The 16,563-nt window shown below is 43.1% G+C and overlaps 1 protein-coding gene across 3 annotated transcripts in view; it reads left to right on the top strand.

Annotated features, from left to right (window-relative positions):
- LOC127592081 (rho GTPase-activating protein 6-like) overlaps positions 1–13,765 on the top strand; it is a 76,356-nt gene extending 62,591 nt beyond the window's left edge. For all 3 annotated transcript variants that reach the window (XM_052052535.1, XM_052052553.1, XM_052052543.1), the window contains exons 2-14: positions 3,094–3,253; positions 4,993–5,064; positions 6,289–6,437; positions 6,545–6,673; positions 6,767–6,962; positions 7,060–7,115; positions 9,047–9,197; positions 9,278–9,426; positions 9,869–10,048; positions 10,680–10,771; positions 10,845–11,056; positions 11,154–11,237; positions 11,535–13,765. In XM_052052535.1, the coding sequence (XP_051908495.1) occupies positions 3,094–3,253; positions 4,993–5,064; positions 6,289–6,437; positions 6,545–6,673; positions 6,767–6,962; positions 7,060–7,115; positions 9,047–9,197; positions 9,278–9,426; positions 9,869–10,048; positions 10,680–10,771; positions 10,845–11,056; positions 11,154–11,237; positions 11,535–12,046 (2,142 nt within the window). In that variant the 3' untranslated portion in view covers positions 12,047–13,765. The remainder of the gene's footprint in view (positions 1–3,093; positions 3,254–4,992; positions 5,065–6,288; positions 6,438–6,544; positions 6,674–6,766; positions 6,963–7,059; positions 7,116–9,046; positions 9,198–9,277; positions 9,427–9,868; positions 10,049–10,679; positions 10,772–10,844; positions 11,057–11,153; positions 11,238–11,534) is intronic.
- Positions 13,766–16,563: the final 2,798 nt, after the last annotated feature.

Raw genomic sequence — 16,563 nt, 5'->3', positions numbered from 1 at the left:
AAGATGTGGTGATAGTGATGTTTATGACTCGCTACATACTGTATAGTGTCAATGTTGATCGATTTAAGGAGAGAGTTTCACCTTGCTCACATCGAGAGAGACTCCATTTGGGAATAATTTATGCAGAGCATCATGGCAACAAGTGCCCACTGAGTGTGTTGCCATAGCAATAGTTCTCTCACTCCCTGGCCCTTGGACTATCTGTGTATTGCCACGGAAACCAACATATTCTTTCATCCCTTTGTCTAAAATAACAACTTTCTGCAGCTCTCCGTATGTCCAAGCAGCATTAGTTACCAAAGTACATGACAAAGGTCCACCGAACACAGTGCATACTCACTACATTGCAACGGCTGTAACAATTACCGAACAAAACCAAATTAAATTTTAATGAATGGATAACTTAAAGTGATGCAGATGATGATGACCTTGATGCTCAGAAACCAACTGTGGGGGCTTAACTTTTAGACTTGATGTACAGTACTCCAGTATTGCATTTCAGTAAGCATTTACCGTATTTTCCGGACTATAAGTTACAGTTTTTTTGTTTGGGTTTTTTATTTGGTTTTTATGGGCCGGTGGGTGCGACTTATACTCTGAAGCCATTTCTATGTGAAATGATTAACACATTATATCATTTCACATGTTATTTTCACATTAAGCCGCAAGAGGGTGCTCGAGGCCTGTGTTGATACTTTCCACATTGACCGTAACTGATAAAAATAACTGATGATAACTGTGACGTAAGCGACGTAAAAGAGGAAGTGCCACATCTTCTCCCTCCGAAGTTCGCGGATGATTTCATTGGAGTGACGCTGATGGTTTGGTCAATGTGTTAGCATGTTCTTTATGCTATAGTTATCTGATTAATTCTTAATATTTTACATTAGCATACCAGGTATGTTCTCGGTTCGTTGTTTATACATCATGTAACGTTAGCATATAATACATTTATTCAGTCTGTGGTTCTCTATATTTATTTTTATTTGTCTTTCAAGATGACGTCTATTTTTGGTGTTGGATTTTATCACATAAAAATTTGACTCATACTGCAGTATGACATGTTTTTTTTCTTCATTATGCATTTTATGGCTGGTTTCTACTCAGGAGTGACTTATAGTCCAGAAAATACGGTAAATGAAGGATGCAAATCAAATTAGATTTTTTTTGGGGGGGGGGGGCTTACCAAATCTGCTACTAGGCAGAAACAAGTCCCTATTACTCATTAATTGGCCGATTCATTAAAACTACATGAAATTAATATTATTATTTTTTGGTCCCTTCACGCTTACAACTTTGAAAATAGGAATTACCGGCACACCATTTGACTCTTTGTTTACCCTGTCCTATTACTTGTTTAATTTTATAAAAGAAAACCAAAAAAATGGGTAATTTTTGCCAAATTATTTGGGCGGGGGGGGGGGGAGGGTTGAACGTCATTATCTTTGTCTTGTGTAAATGTAATATAGTATGACGTAAATACATGTCCCTCCATAAAGCTAAATACAGACATTTAAGAACAGTTTTATTGGTTTGTTTATTATTGTTAGGCGTGACTGTATTTTTACATGAAGTCCTGCGGTGCAATGCCAACTCTTTGCATTGGAGCCGTACATAGTGCGCAGTGAGGTCACAAGTATCTCTCACAAGTGCTGCCAAAAACAAAGTTGCCTCGCACACGCCTGTACGCACACACGGACAATTTTAAAGACAAACAGTTGGAGAAGGTAAATAAGAAGCCTCTTGCCGGTTGAGCTGGTTCTGCCCAGCAGGATCCTTGATGGGGCTGGATGAACTTCAGTTTTGTTTAGTTCAGTTCAGTGTCAACCTCTGAGAGCTGTGGTATGATGACATACCAGAGACAGGAGGGGGGCAGGAGAGAAGGATCATTGTTGGAGTCCCGTAATCGCTGCTGGACTATGGCAAAAGAAAGCTGAGTGCCAGTAAGCCCTGCAGTGAAACACATTTGCATGTCAGTATGCACATGAATGGCAGCATCCTTAAAGCAACAGTTTCAGAAAGTCATGCCATGTGACGAAGAGAAAAGACTCCGTTCTCCATGACACACATATAAGAAGACATCTACGTTTAAAAGGTGGCGACGAGGTTTTCAAGGTTTTCATTCATCACACACATTTTTCTCCAGACACCACCACATGGTTGCAGCTTCATCTGGGATCCAAATTTAATTGACTTGTATGTATTTCTGGAAGCTCTGAGACCCAGCTGGTTTCAGTGACTCATCCCACACTCTGGCCAGGCATTCCTTTACGTCTATGCGAGAAACAGTGATGGAAGAGTTTGAGTTAAAGACCCAGTTATTGTAATCTTATGCAGACGTTGGGCTCACAAGTGTCCAATTATGAGTTTGTATTCATGATGCTCTGAAATGAAAACTCTTGGCCAAAACCGGAAATGAAGAACCCAAGGTCAAAAAAATGAATCACCGACAGAAATTATAATTCCTTAAAAGTCTTTAAAAGAAAATCCTCAGCTGGAGCATTTCATGCCAAGCCCTATTCTGACTTCTCGAGGACACTGGGTATTTTGTCAGGAACATTTGCGTCTAGGCCAAAACAGCAACGTATAAAAGAATACAAAACAGCACCACCAGAAAGACTCTAAAGAACATCAATATTTTCTTTATAGATTTATTCCTTTGAATGGTTTTGACTGATCTATTTTGTATGATCTTGGCACTTGCTGAATACGGGCTGGTGTTGTGACTATTTTGATTAGAGAATGAGACTTTATCCAAAATATCACATTTATATGATCCTTTACTAAAGCTGAATTGAGTTTTTTAAAAATACATAGAAATATTTTGTAGGCCAATCACAACGTGCGATATTTATCGACTCACTTGTTAACACTGAGTTAATGTAGTACGCACATCGTCCCATCTTCTCTGGAACAATTTACATTCCCGCATAATGCATGGCATAGAAGTATTTTGGTCCGAGGCTGAAAATGCACTTCTGGGCAGAAAACGGATTTTCAGTACATTTCTTGTTTACATGCCATATACCCACAACTTTAGGGAGGAGCCGAGGTGACTGTTTGACGTACGACTAAAGCTTTGCCTGCCCTTAGGGTGACTTCACCTGGAACAGCCTGTCTGGTCAAAGTGTGCGTCTGACTCCAGTTGCCATCCAGAGCCTGTCCGAACTGGAGAGGGCCCGGCTCCAGGAAGTGGCCTATGCCCGTTTGCACCATGACTATGACGTTGGATGCCAGATTACTGTGCCAAAAGGTACGGTAGGTTCACATATATGTCTCCACCCCTTTATTGCATTGTTACCTAATGTCTATAAATTCTAGGGGGTTGCACCAATTAAAGTTTTTGCCCGTTTTTGCTGAATTCACGTGTATATTTGGTTCCAAAGCAGCTACTCTGTCGCATAACATATGTACAGCTGACACAGGTAACGTCGTTTTGCCTTGACACTCAGTGCACACACAAGTCCGATCGGGGTTGCACTCCACTAGTCCGAGTGGTGGAAAGTGCTACATAATTCCGAAAATTACAATGCCGCTATGACTAAACAAAAGACTCCTATTTCGGATGAGTCATGGCTTATTTAAAACAAAACTGCAAATTCCTTTCAACCTACTTCTTGTTTTCAGAACTGTTGGTCTGTAGTTGCACTAATGTAATGTAATGTATAGCGAGCTATCTTTCTTTTGAAGTTGCTGCCATTGCAACAGTCCAATGCAGCCAGTGGAGCCTTGCATTTTCCGAGTTACCATTGCCTTCTTTCTCTGCGTTGCTCATGAATTCCACAGCAACTTACAGTGGCCATTTCTAAGAAGAATTCTGTTTGCACTTTCAATTGTGCACCGTATGCATTTGATTACGATTTCAAAACCCCGTTTCTCATTTTTATGGAATGCTTTCCTGGGTTTGTTCAAAACACTTTTGCAGAAGGTAGAAACCTACAAAATTCAACATTCAGGTTTTGACATGATGGAAAAAGCAGGAAAGTTTACCAGATGTTAATTATTGAACCCAAAGTACATCAGATATCTGTTTAGCTTTCTGAGCCATCTGTCAAAAAATCCCCCCAAATCCGTTTCCTATCACTGCTCCTACCCCCACTCTGTGCTCTCTCCTTTGCATCCTTCTTTCTTTCCTTCCACACCCCATTTCCTCTGCTCTCCCTTCACTTTCAACTTGTTTGCTAAACGGGATGCTCAACTTTCTCAAATGTCATAAGAAACACAGTGAAAATCAGACAGCAGTGGTAATGTTGAAGATTGGGAGATTTGTCAATGGTGCTTGGACGCTTGGGGAAACTGAAACGGTTCTATGACGTAAACAGCTAATGCTACACTGGGATGCTGAGTGGGTGGCGGATCCATTTCCTTGAGTGACTCGTGTGATACAGGAGAACATCTGGGGTTCAAACTAAATACAAAGTAAGTAAGTAGAACAGCCCAAGCACCAGTTGTTTTCCTCAGGCTTACACAAGAATTCCAAGGATGTAAACTTCAAGTGTGTGCCATAGCTTTCAGAGTTTCCTGGTTATTAAATCAGCCAATTCAGGAGTCATGTACCATAATTTCATGTTTACAGTGAACTGTGTTTTTTTTCCTTCTTTCGAAAGACTAGAGGACCACTCATGTTTAAATGTATGTAAAAACAGTCAGCCAAAATGTATCTAACTTAACCCGAATCTAACGGTGAACTCTGCACTGCAAAACTAATTCAACTCTAACCCTACAATCACACCCCACAACAAGCTAAAAACTCTTGAACCGTGTGCTCAAACTAACCTATCAAAGTTCACCATCAGCATTTCTCTTATTCCCTTTGAAAATGGCAACATTATAATTCATTTTAAGAAGAACTACACTTGCACATTGCGAGCCATTCGCTCGTTTTTTAAACGTATTCCTTGCTTAATTTATCAAGATCGGACTACAGTGCAGCAGATAAAGACATCATGTATTCCAGATGTATTTAGTGAAATGACCTCTGCCCCTGCACAGATGGACAGAAGAGGAAAAAGTCACTGCGGAGGAAACTGGATTCTTTATCCAAAGAGAAGAGTAAAGACAAAGGTATGCCAAGTTCTTAAATATTCTGCGGCATGTTCCTTGATCTCGCGGATTCCCTTTTGGCTAATTGTTGCCAAAACTCTGCCCCCTACCTTCCTCTAGCGAGACGGTCTTTGTCGGCTGAACAGAGAGACGATAAAAAAATAAGGTGTCCGTTAACAGTTGGTATTTATATTAAGTGGAGCGACTGCATGCTGAGCACAGCGTAGAATTTGGCTGCAGAACATGCAGGTCTTGAAAGAGACCGGGTGCTGATTTGGAGATAGAGGCTTTTCTCATCAAACTGGTGAGTCGAGGCTCTTTCAGTGAAAACACTCATAAGATTTTAAGTACAGATACAAATGTGCCCTCAGCTGACGGCAAATCTGGACTAGCACAAAAAGAAAATTGGCCCTAGCATTTAGACGTGAGCAGCATGTATGTACATATTTACATGCGTCTCTTGAGGTAAAGTGGAAGAAGAAAATAACTAAATAGCAGCATATCGGCCCCAGAATTCACCGCCCCAACAATCATCTGCCTAAGTCCAGCCTTGGCCAACGATGTTCACTCATCTTTGCAGGACATGTCAGATTAGCTGGCATTGCACAATCAAAGGTCTCTGTGATCTGTGCTCTGTGTGTGTGTGTGTGTGTGTGTCCTTATTTCTTTAGTCCAGGGTAATTTTGAGTCAGGGCCTTGTAAATTTTGTCAGATCAAAATGCATCTTGAAAAAAATAGACTTTTCAATTATGTGGGGTACAAGTTGTACCTTGGTTCTTGCCCAATCATCTGGGATAGGTTTCAACTCACAGTCATCCTTCAAAGGAGGTTTTTCACACGCATGCATGCTCGCGCTTCCCTTGTACTTGAGGAGACACAGTGATGGCTTAATCAAGTTGGTCTTGGCATCGATGCATCATGTTCATCATGCAGCACAGATGGCGCTTCGGTGCATACGTGCAGCTCTGCATGCGCCTTGTGTTGAACACATGTGCGCACTTAGTTTGTGTCGAAATAAATCTGTTGTGCTGCCATGTTTGTGGTCATATTGAGCTACAAAACCTTCGGTTGTGGTTCCTGGATGCAATTAGACTCTTGTGTCCGTATGCAAATGATGTAGAACATGATTGTGGGCAACGGTTGTGTAAAAAGTAATACATTTTAACAAAAAAAACCCCTCCAGGAGAACCATTGTTTTTCCATCACATTGTGTTTTCTGTTTTTACTATTTTTTTTGTCTCCCAGAGGGTGTTCCTCAGGCCTTCAGTATACCCCTCTCACAGGTCATCGCAAATGACAGGACGCATAGGCAACGCCAGGACGGCTATCGTCAGGATCCGCCGCAGCGAGAGGATCACAAGGACTCGTCTGACCTTGTCTCTTCCATTCTCCAGGTCATCATGCATGCACACACATCTCATCATGCAGTCCCCCCAAAATGAGCAATTTTTACACATTAAAAGCAAAAGAATACCAACTAAAATTCTTCCATCATCTCCAGTTTGCGACAAAGCGATCGTCTAATAAGGAGCTCTCTAGCAGTAACTCCTCATTGAGCTCCACGTCAGAAACAGCGAATGAGTCAACGTCGCCCAACACGCCTGAGGCTGCACCACGAGTGCGCAGACGGGTGAGTTGGTCAGCCACGCTTTAAAGTGGGTCTGTGTGTGTTCTGCTGGTACACTTCAATGTTCTCAAATAAAAATGCATGTTTCGGCATCAGGGTGGAATGTCGGTGGATTCGATCACGGATTTGGACGACAACCAGTCCCGCCTGCTGGAGGCGCTGCAGCTCTCCCTGCCTGCCGAGACACCGAGTAAGAAGGAGAAACACAGGGACAAACGGCTGAGCCTCAATCCGATATACCGGCAGGTTCCGCGTGTAGTTGACAGCTGCTGCCGACACATTGAGAAATACGGTTCGTAGATCCACTCATCCTTCTGTTTTTGACAAAAGCTTCACATCTGCAGTGACTCTATAGTTATCGGGGCCTTTTTTTTCTTTTCCACTCTCAGGTTTGCAGACAGTGGGGATTTTCAGGGTGGGAAGTTCAAAGAAAAGAGTTCGACAGGTTGGTGTGCTGTTTAATTCTCCGTAAATGGTTCAGTGGTTTTGCAGAGCAACCCAGTTTCATCCAAAAATTTGAAGCATTGTATTTTATTTCCAAACATACAAATCCCAATTTCAGTGCAGTTCCAACATTGTATGAAATGTAAACAAAAACCAGATGAGTAACTTGCAAATCCCTTTCAACCTATTTTCAACTGAACACACAACAGAGACAAGATGCTTAATATTCAAACTGATAAACTATTTTTTTTTTGTTGCAAACATTCACTCCTTTTGAATTGGATGCCTGTTTCATAAGAGCTCAGACAAGGGCACGTTTGCCAGTGTTACATCAACTTTCCTTTTAACAACACTCAGTAAGTGTTTCAGAATGCATCACACTCATTGCGGCAGCTTTGTTGGTGGAATTATTTCCCAATGTTGCTTGATTTCCAACTTCAGTTGATCAACATTCCCAGGATCTCCGTTGTCGTATTTTGCGTTTCATAATGCGCCACACATTTTCAATGGGAGACAGGTCTGGACTGCTGGCAGGTAGGTTTAGGTATCCACCGTTTTTTACTACAAAGCCACACTGTGGTAACATGTGCCCAACATGGATTGGCATTGTCTTGCAGAAATAAGATGCTGGGATGGCAGAATATGCTGCTTCAATAACTTGCACATTCCTTTCAACCTATATGGTGCCTTCACAGATGAACAAGTTACCAATGCCATTGGGCACGAAAACACCCCACTACCATCGCATATTCTTTCTTTTAAACATAGCACTGATACCAATCCGGATGGTCCTTTTGCTCAATGATTTGCAGAATTTTTTAAAAATGTGAACTCTTGATATTTTGGACCGTAAATGATGAAATTCTGAAATTCTTTGCAATTGTATGTTGAGAAATATTCTTTTTGTTGTTCTTTTGTTGCTCTGAACGGCATCTAAAGAGATATTTCTTGTTGAACTACCTGCTGTTGAACTGAGCGATCAATTGCAGTCGGGGCTCCGTAGACATCAGATTCAAAACTACAGAATACTTGCAGATAGAGAGAAAGGAAAAAAGAAACTTCCTTTGGAACATTAAATATCTTGTCTTTGTAGCGCATTCAGTCGAATATTGGTTGAAAAGGATTTGCAAGTCATTGTATTCTGTTTGTGTTTATGTTTTACATAGCATGTTATGCGGATGCAAAATACAATTGCTGGCCACACTCTACTGTAGCATACTGTTGATCTTTTATCGAGCAACTATTGAGTCAGTCCTGCGCTTTGGAATAACCAGTTGGTTTGGGAAACTGACTGTAAAATCGAAAGCTCAGATAACCATCTTGGTTAAAACAGCTGGGAAGGTAATCGGACAGCCCCTGCCCCCTGCTTCCCAGGATATATATGTGCAGTCCATTATTCAACAGGCCAACAACATTCTTGACAATCCTTCTCACGTGTTACACTCCCAATTCGAGCTCCTACACTCAGGAAGGAGGTACAGGACCCTTCTATGCAAACTAAACCGATACAAAAACTCATTCGTACCGCAGGCTATCAACCTAATTAACAAACAACTTGAGGAAAGCAGGAGGACATGAGGGCAGTGTGGGGTGTGCAGATGCCTGTAACGTGTTGTCCAATGTATGTAGAGTATATATTGTCTTGTATTGTATTATTGTCCAATGTCTGTTGTGTACGGTATATACTGTACGTATTGTTCAATGTATGTAGCGGCATGGGGGGGGCTGTCCTCCAAGACAGGTTTCTCCTTTGGGAGACCAAATAAAAAGTCAAATCAAATCAAAATCAAATAAGTGACACTTGTGCAATGCAGCATGAGGGGTGAATGAAACCATCTGCTGTACATTGATCGTAATGCGGAGTCACAAAAACCTGCATTCCATCGATTACTTTCGGGTTTTTTTTACCAGAAATTTTTTCCCCTGCTTTAGTTACGAGAGGAGTTTGACCGTGGCGTTGATGTCCATTTAGATGAGGAGCACAGCGTTCATGACGTGGCAGCTTTGTTGAAGGAGTTCCTGAGGGACATGCCTGACCCACTTCTCACCAAGGAGCTCTATACCGCCTTCATAAACACGACATGTATGCTTGCCTCCTGCCCAGCAGACACATTTCACACCTTCACTCGTCTTCTGGTGCCGTCTGACCTGTCCCTGTTGCAGTGTTGGATCTAGAGGAGCAGCAAAGTGTCATGCAGCTACTGGTGTACCTGCTCCCAGCATCCAACAGCGACACACTCCACCGTCTCTTGGCGTTCCTTTCCACCGTGGCCGACCACGCTCATGATAGGCAAGACAAAGACAGACAGGAGGTAAAGTCATCCCTCACAGATGAAACGCAAGGACCTGCCACATCCCAAAAAAGTTCCAAAAACAGACGCAAAGTTGATGTGAAAGTGGATCGACGAACCTCGTGCATCGCGTAACACATTTGCTAAATGTGCAATGTTGCCACGCAGTGATCCAAGAGCTGGCTTTTGAGCATTTTGCATTTCCTTGCATCCGGGTCATTTCTGTGCAGAGTGACAATTGGTGCTGACCTCTCCAAGAGCAGTTTCCCGTAGTATAACACAATGTTGAGCTGTGTGAGAGAGTGCGCAGACACACAATTTACAAACAGAGGAAACCCAAGCTAAACGTATGAAAGATGGACACTTTTAACTTTACATGGTTACCGTTGTCACATGAACCATCAATCACCCGGGCCAACTCCTGCTGAGTGGGTGTCACAGTACGACTTGACTTTCATTTCAGATCGTGGGGAACAAGATGACTCCTTTAAACCTCGCCACCATCTTCGGCCCCAACCTGCTGCATAAACTAAAATCTTCAGACAAGGAATTCAGCGTCCAGAGCTCAGCCCGGGCCGAGGAGAGCACAGCTGTCATCGCCACGCTACAGAAAATGATCGCCAGCTACCAGACCCTCTTCATGGTCAGTTGGTTCTCATCCTCGTTTCCTCCAACTGATGCACTTTTACATTTTTGTGTCGAGAGCAACTGACTTATCTTGTCAGTAAGTACACAGTGCCAGCTTTTCTGACCAAAGCATCACAAAATGTTCACCCGGACACTTGAACGCCTTCTTTTGAAAACAAAAAGGAACATTCATGCTTGAAATCCTTCGTGCGGAGTCAGGAAAGGTCACAATTTTACACGGATTAGATTCTTCTTCGCTTGCTTTGTTCCTGTCTCTTCTCGGGATTCTCCAACAGTGCAGACAGACAGCTCAGGTCATTTTAGGTCCGAAACGTTCAACTGTAATGTTGTGTAATCTGCCACTGCCACTCCCCTTAGGCTTACATTCCGACAGCAAGCCAATTAATCGCATCAGACCCCTTCGGATCTGCTAAGAGCGGGAGTTTTATATTTATTTGGTGGAGAGACGGGGCTGGGGAGATGACATTCTTAGCTTCTTATGTAGATTAGTTTGAGTCAGAGTTTATTAAGGATGGGGCAAAAACGCAGGAAAAACACAAAGGGATTGGCCTTCCTCAATTGTTGGCCTTGAGCACAAAAGAGATTCAGAATCTCAATTGAATTAATTCAAGTTGCTTATTGTTTAGGTCCCGCCTGACCTGCAAAATGAAGTTTTAATGAGTCTGCTGGAGACGGACCCCGATGTGGTGGACTACCTCCTGAGACGAAAAGCGTCACAGTGAGTTACGCACAACCTCATTTTGTCTTCCGGTTCCGACCCGTCTTTCAGCCCAATTTGCTTTTCTCTGCAGGAGTACCGATCTACTCCACTCTGAGGAGCCCTTCGCCCTGAGCGAACGCCGCTCCTCCAGCGATTCCAACAAGCCGTCCAGCGGGGAGGTGTCCCCTTATGACAACAACTCCCCCATCCTGAGCGAACGTAGAGGGGACACAGGGAAGCCAGGCGGTACACTGATGGCAGGCTGGGCCGGCGAGTCAGGAACCGACGGCAGGGTGGGAGCAGGTGAGCTCTAAATCTCGGACCAAACACCTGACTTTCTCTTGACCCTCAGGTCGCCGCGTGCCATTATTTGACCTTGTTTCTCTTTTCCTTCCTTGAGACTGTATCTCGGAGGAACATGCTAACATTTGGGGTACGTGGCACGCGACTCTCAAACCAGCACTCAAGGACCAGACTTTTACAGGTGAGCTCCCTGCCTGAAAATTCCTACTGTCTGCAAGTCAAATTCTATTCCACTACATAAAGGGGCGCTATTAATTCCATCAGGTGATATATTGACTCGAGTATGATTTGCTAAGTTAGAATCTTGGGCAGTACGCATTGAAAACTTTGTTATGGGGAATGATTAAAAGTTGCTTGCTGCAAATATGATGACATTGGTAGTAATGTGCAGGGGGAAAAAAACAATTGTTGCAGACCAACACACCCAAAATGTACCAAAGCAATAATTGCGTTGATACTGTGGCCGTTTGCTCTGAAGGTTCCCATGGCAACGTGTCCGAGGGAAGCCCCCGCAGCTCACAGGAAGGACCTGATGGACTCCACAGTGACAGCAGACACCAGCTGATGGCGCCGCCGACGAGGACGCTGCCTGGCATTGCTGAGTGCAGACCCCACTTGCCACTGACCCGCGTATGCACGAGTCCTCACCTGCAGCCAGCCATCGATCGGTCTGCGCAGGTCCTCGAGCACGCCCACGGAGCCTGCACGTCATCGGGATTGAAAGGCTGGGTAAACGCAAACGAAAGCGGCCGGTTCCCTCCTCCTTATCACGCTCATCACCACCTGGCCGTTAGCCAAAGTTCACCTGGGCTTGCCGCAGCGCAGCAGCACCCCCTGCAGCACAAGAGGTCAGGTGCCGAGCAGAGAAACTCGGATGGGACCGTGATGCCGCACAGCCCGGAGTGGCAGGACTGGCAGCGGGACCGCTGGCAAATATGGCAGCTGCTCTCTTCAGACAGCGCAGACACGCTACCGGAGACACTTGTGTGAGGCCATCGAGTCTGGCACTATGTCCGATTTGATGAATGCTCGGAATAACTTTCCTCTTGTAATCACTCGGCCTCGTCTTTTCTCCCTGTCCGTCCGTCCCTGGATGTGCCATCACGTTCATGCCATGGCAATCTTCTTGTTTACATGTTCAGCTGCTGCCTTCTACAGATTTTAAAACTTGTATGAGCCACCCCTCATTATTCCCCTCTCGGAAATTGTTTCTGCCCCTCATTTCAGAGAGAAGCGTTTGAAAACGTTCGACCAGAAATACCTCAGAAATCATCACAACACGTCGAAATATTGCCACAAATGCCAACATGTTTGTGTTTATTTTTAGTAGCAAACAGTAGGAACAGTCCAGTTCATCAAAAGGCAACTTCCAGACGGCAGTCTTGATTTTGGCCACTGTTTCAAACAAACTTCTTATACACACCACTTAAAGGAGTTCATCAAATATTTGATTTGAAGTGTGTCTGTCCTTCAAGCCTTTGACCTAAATGTTAGTCTTTGTAAGACTGTTCTTTTTTTCTTCAGTGTTGAATGTAATTATGATATTAAAGCACTCAGCTCTAAGTTTTCTACCTGCTGCACCATGAGATGTACCAAAGTTATATTGTTTGATTTTTTATTCCCCCCCCACCCCCATTTCATTTCAGGATATCCATTGTGTTCATATACTTGTTGACAAGAATGGCTTATAGGCAGGCCAAGAATGTTTGCATTACATTTCAGGAATTCCATGTTAGTTTCTGTCTCATGCCAGCAAAATACACCAAAACTATACTGTGAGTCAGTGACAAAATAATAAAATAAAGGTACAAGTATAATTTTGAAAAGGCCAAATGTGAAATATTTCCTCACACTGGGCAACCCAATAACCACAATTACACATTTGTAACAGATAATTCTTCACATTTGATGGCATTGTTGATCTACTGATCAGCATAATCAAATTTCCATTCCAGTTTCGTCAATGTGCTGCTCTTGTTGTCTGATTGTGTGCTTAGGATAATGTCGTAACTTGTCATGAGTAACCTTTATTGCCGCAGTTAACTGAGCTACCTGCAAGCCTGGACACATATGGAACAAAACGTTTTAGCTTGAACATGGTCATAGAATTAATATGAATAATTAAAGAGCGCTTCTGAATGAAACCGCAAACCAAGCCAGCTAACTCATCCTGAAGACTCAATGACGTGGGTATTTGCTGGCAAATACTTTACAATTTATATTTCTTTGAAGGGGTAAAGTAAAAGACACATGCAAGAAGAGTCGAGCATTCTGATGAAAACCTGGCATCACCTATCATAATGAAATTCTACGGTTTTCATCTTTGCTGCTCTCCAAGAATGTGGAGTGCCTTCTGTTAAGAGTTGGGACATTTAAGGGGCATGCCATAGCTCATAACTTGGCGTCATGTTTTTTTTTTTTTGGGGGGGGGGGGTATCTGCAAAAGTGCTTTGCTTTCCATAGTATATGATATGATATGCAGTATATATGTTGTTTTATTCCAAATTTAAAAAAACACGTTTTTAAAAAGTTACAAATGTCCCTAGAGTTTTTGCAATCCTACATATATTATACCGTGATGGATTTATTGACAATAGCGGGGTTTACTGGTCCAATTTGTCATGTAATATTTTCCTACTTGCTTTTTTCTTTTCTCGAACCACATGAGTTATATGTATGTTACAGTGAAAATAAAAATGCTTAAATTCACATTACGTGGTGGAGCGAATTCTTTGGGGGGAAAAAACTCAAAAGGAGCAAGTCACTACTGTTTCTCAACATGCAAATGCTGTACATAGCACTCTCCCAATTCTTTCATTCATTCATCTTCCGAGCCGCTTGAACCTCACTAGGGTCGTGGGGGGTGCTGGGGCCTATTCCAGCTGTCTACGGGCAGTAGGCGGGGGACACCCTGAATCGGTTGCCAGCCAATTGCAGGGCACACATAGACGAACAACCATCCACGCTCACACTCACACCTAGGGACAATTTAGAGTGTTCAATCAGCCTGCCATGCATGTTTTTGGAATGTGGGAGGAAACCGGAGCACCCGGAGAAAACCCACGCAGGCCCGGGGAGAACATGCAAACTCCACACAGGGAGGCCGCAGCTGGAATCGAACCCGGCACCTCTGCACTGTGAAGCCGACGTGCTAACCACTGGACTACCGGGCCGCCCACTCTCCCAATTATTTCCTAAAATCAGTCGAAACAAAGATCATAAGGCTTAATTTCTTTTTGCAATGTCAGTGAGGAATTAATTGCAAAGTACTAATATTGTTATTATTGTAGTTTAAAGTGATATATATGACTGCATCATCCTGGTAGGTCCGTGTTGGAAACAGTAAACATAGAAGGGGGAAAAAAGACTCATTATTTGATTTTAAATGGAAACACCTAAACTAAAATACAGCTTCGTTCCACCTTTGTTGTCTAAACAGTAAGGAAAAGTCGTTCAGACAGCACTTCTCGTAATGACCAGACGATGGCGACAGCTTAGCGCCTGTAGACGACACAGTGTTCCGTCATGATCGATCTTCCACCCTCAATGTCACAAACTATATACTTTGGGGAAATTTTTGGTACATCTCTGTTTAAAAGAGATTTTTTTTTAAATGACGGTGTCTCTCGAAACCATCCATCCATCGATTTTCACTACCCCGGTGACATAAAGGTTCCTAAAGATGACTCCCACTACCTCACAACCTCAAGTGCTAAGCCCACAGCCCCACTCTCATCCTATGTTTTTCCTTTGCTCTGTTTGTCTCGACAATAAGCCCCTCTCGCACAACTCTAATTTCCCCACGGGGATAAATTTGGTTTTCTGAATCTGAATCTGAATCTATGCCCAAATTCTGCCACATGATGTTACCCAACAGCCTTTTTTCTTTTTTTCTTGTAGCCCAAGGTTCCAAGCTGGACTGACAAATGAAATCAATTAAGTACAGTGGCCTTTAGAAGATTCTTCTTCACCATTAAAATACCAAGTAGGGGTATATGTGCAGTAAACCGTGTCTTTGTTTATCAGTATTCTCTCTATACCTTGAACTCACAAGCCCACTTAGCGGTCTCATTGTTTGTCACAAAGGGAACAGACAGTTCTGTCTTTTTCTGCATGACTGTGTTTTGCTTGTGGGCCCCTAATTAACTGTGATGATTGAAGCTTTGGCCAATGCCCCTATTTAAGACTGTCTGTGGAAGAAGAGTAATTTTGTAGGTGTCAGTGAAACAAAGGTGCTTTATTTCTAATATTTGTGACTTCATTTGTAGAGTTAAATTAGAAATACTGGACTTGGTGTTGGTCTAGGTCTTTGCCCTGGTGAGTCTAAGCAATCTCAATTTGGATCAGCGTAAAATTTTTTGGTGCATGCAATGTTAACACGGAACTTTTATCCAAGTCCAGACCGTCATTTGATAGCCTTTTCCCCACACGTATGCAAGATTTTAGTTGAAATGAAACAACGAAAATGGTTCACACCCACACCTGGAGGAACTTAGGTGCTGATGCATGTCAAGAAACAAAAATGAGCACATTCCTGTTGATGTCATTGCATCAGCAAAAGGCCTTTGTGAGAGCGTGCACATTCGGATTGGACACGCAGAAACACATGGTTGCACTCATCATGGAAGGAATGTACTCGCACAAGGACTTCATTAGCTGCTGACTCGCTGCTGTTGCTTTACAAAGGCTCTCAAAAGTGCTCTGAACTTTGGGCTGCTTGGGAATGCGACACAGACAGCAGAACCCACGGAACTCAAATAGCTCCACTGTCAAAGCTCGCATGTGAAATCATACAACCGAGTAAATATTTTGCTAATATTTCTCTGCTTATTTTGGAAAATGTGTCTGTGGGCGAGACGTTCTGCACTCCTGCCCCACTGCTACTGGCACTGCTAACAATTACCACTACCCAATCGCTGGTTTTCGTTACCATTGACTTGGCAGCTGGGCTGCCCGAAGTTCCAGTGCCGAAGAACCATTTGTCATCCATTCTAAGAAGCATGGTGCCAAAAGTAGTGGGATGGGTAAATCAGACTGGGCTTTGGCCTAGCAGTTTGTGGGGCGAGATGAGAGGTGTGTGAATCAATGCACAGGCCAATGTTTTGGTTAAATGTCTCAGAATCAAATTGGTTTAGTGTGGGAAGATGAGTAGTTGGTGTTAGAGAGGTGGATGCAGAAGATAGACTTTGATGGAAAAGAATGACTCGCAGTGGTAACTCGTAACAGGGCAAACCCAAATGAAATGAAGAAGAGGACCTGTTTTCTCATCTCCCCTGTTAGACATGCTCCATGCATGCCTGTGTGTTTGCTATTAATCTGTGAAGCTCTGCTGCTGCGGTTTTGTACCATAAAACATTTTTTTATGCATGCATATTTTAATTGCAAAACCAGATTTATTTAAGTGCTACGAATTAATTCTGTTTATCATGTCCTGAAAAATATTTGATCCAATTTCCTTCACATAATTTGTGTTTATGTAAATAAAACTCAACCAAATAGCTCCAAGT

Source organism: Hippocampus zosterae, chromosome 2, assembly GCF_025434085.1.
Source record: "Hippocampus zosterae strain Florida chromosome 2, ASM2543408v3, whole genome shotgun sequence".
NCBI lineage: Eukaryota > Metazoa > Chordata > Actinopteri > Syngnathiformes > Syngnathidae > Hippocampus > Hippocampus zosterae.
Note: the sequence above shows the minus strand (reverse complement) of the source record. Positions and strands in the feature narration are given on the sequence as shown.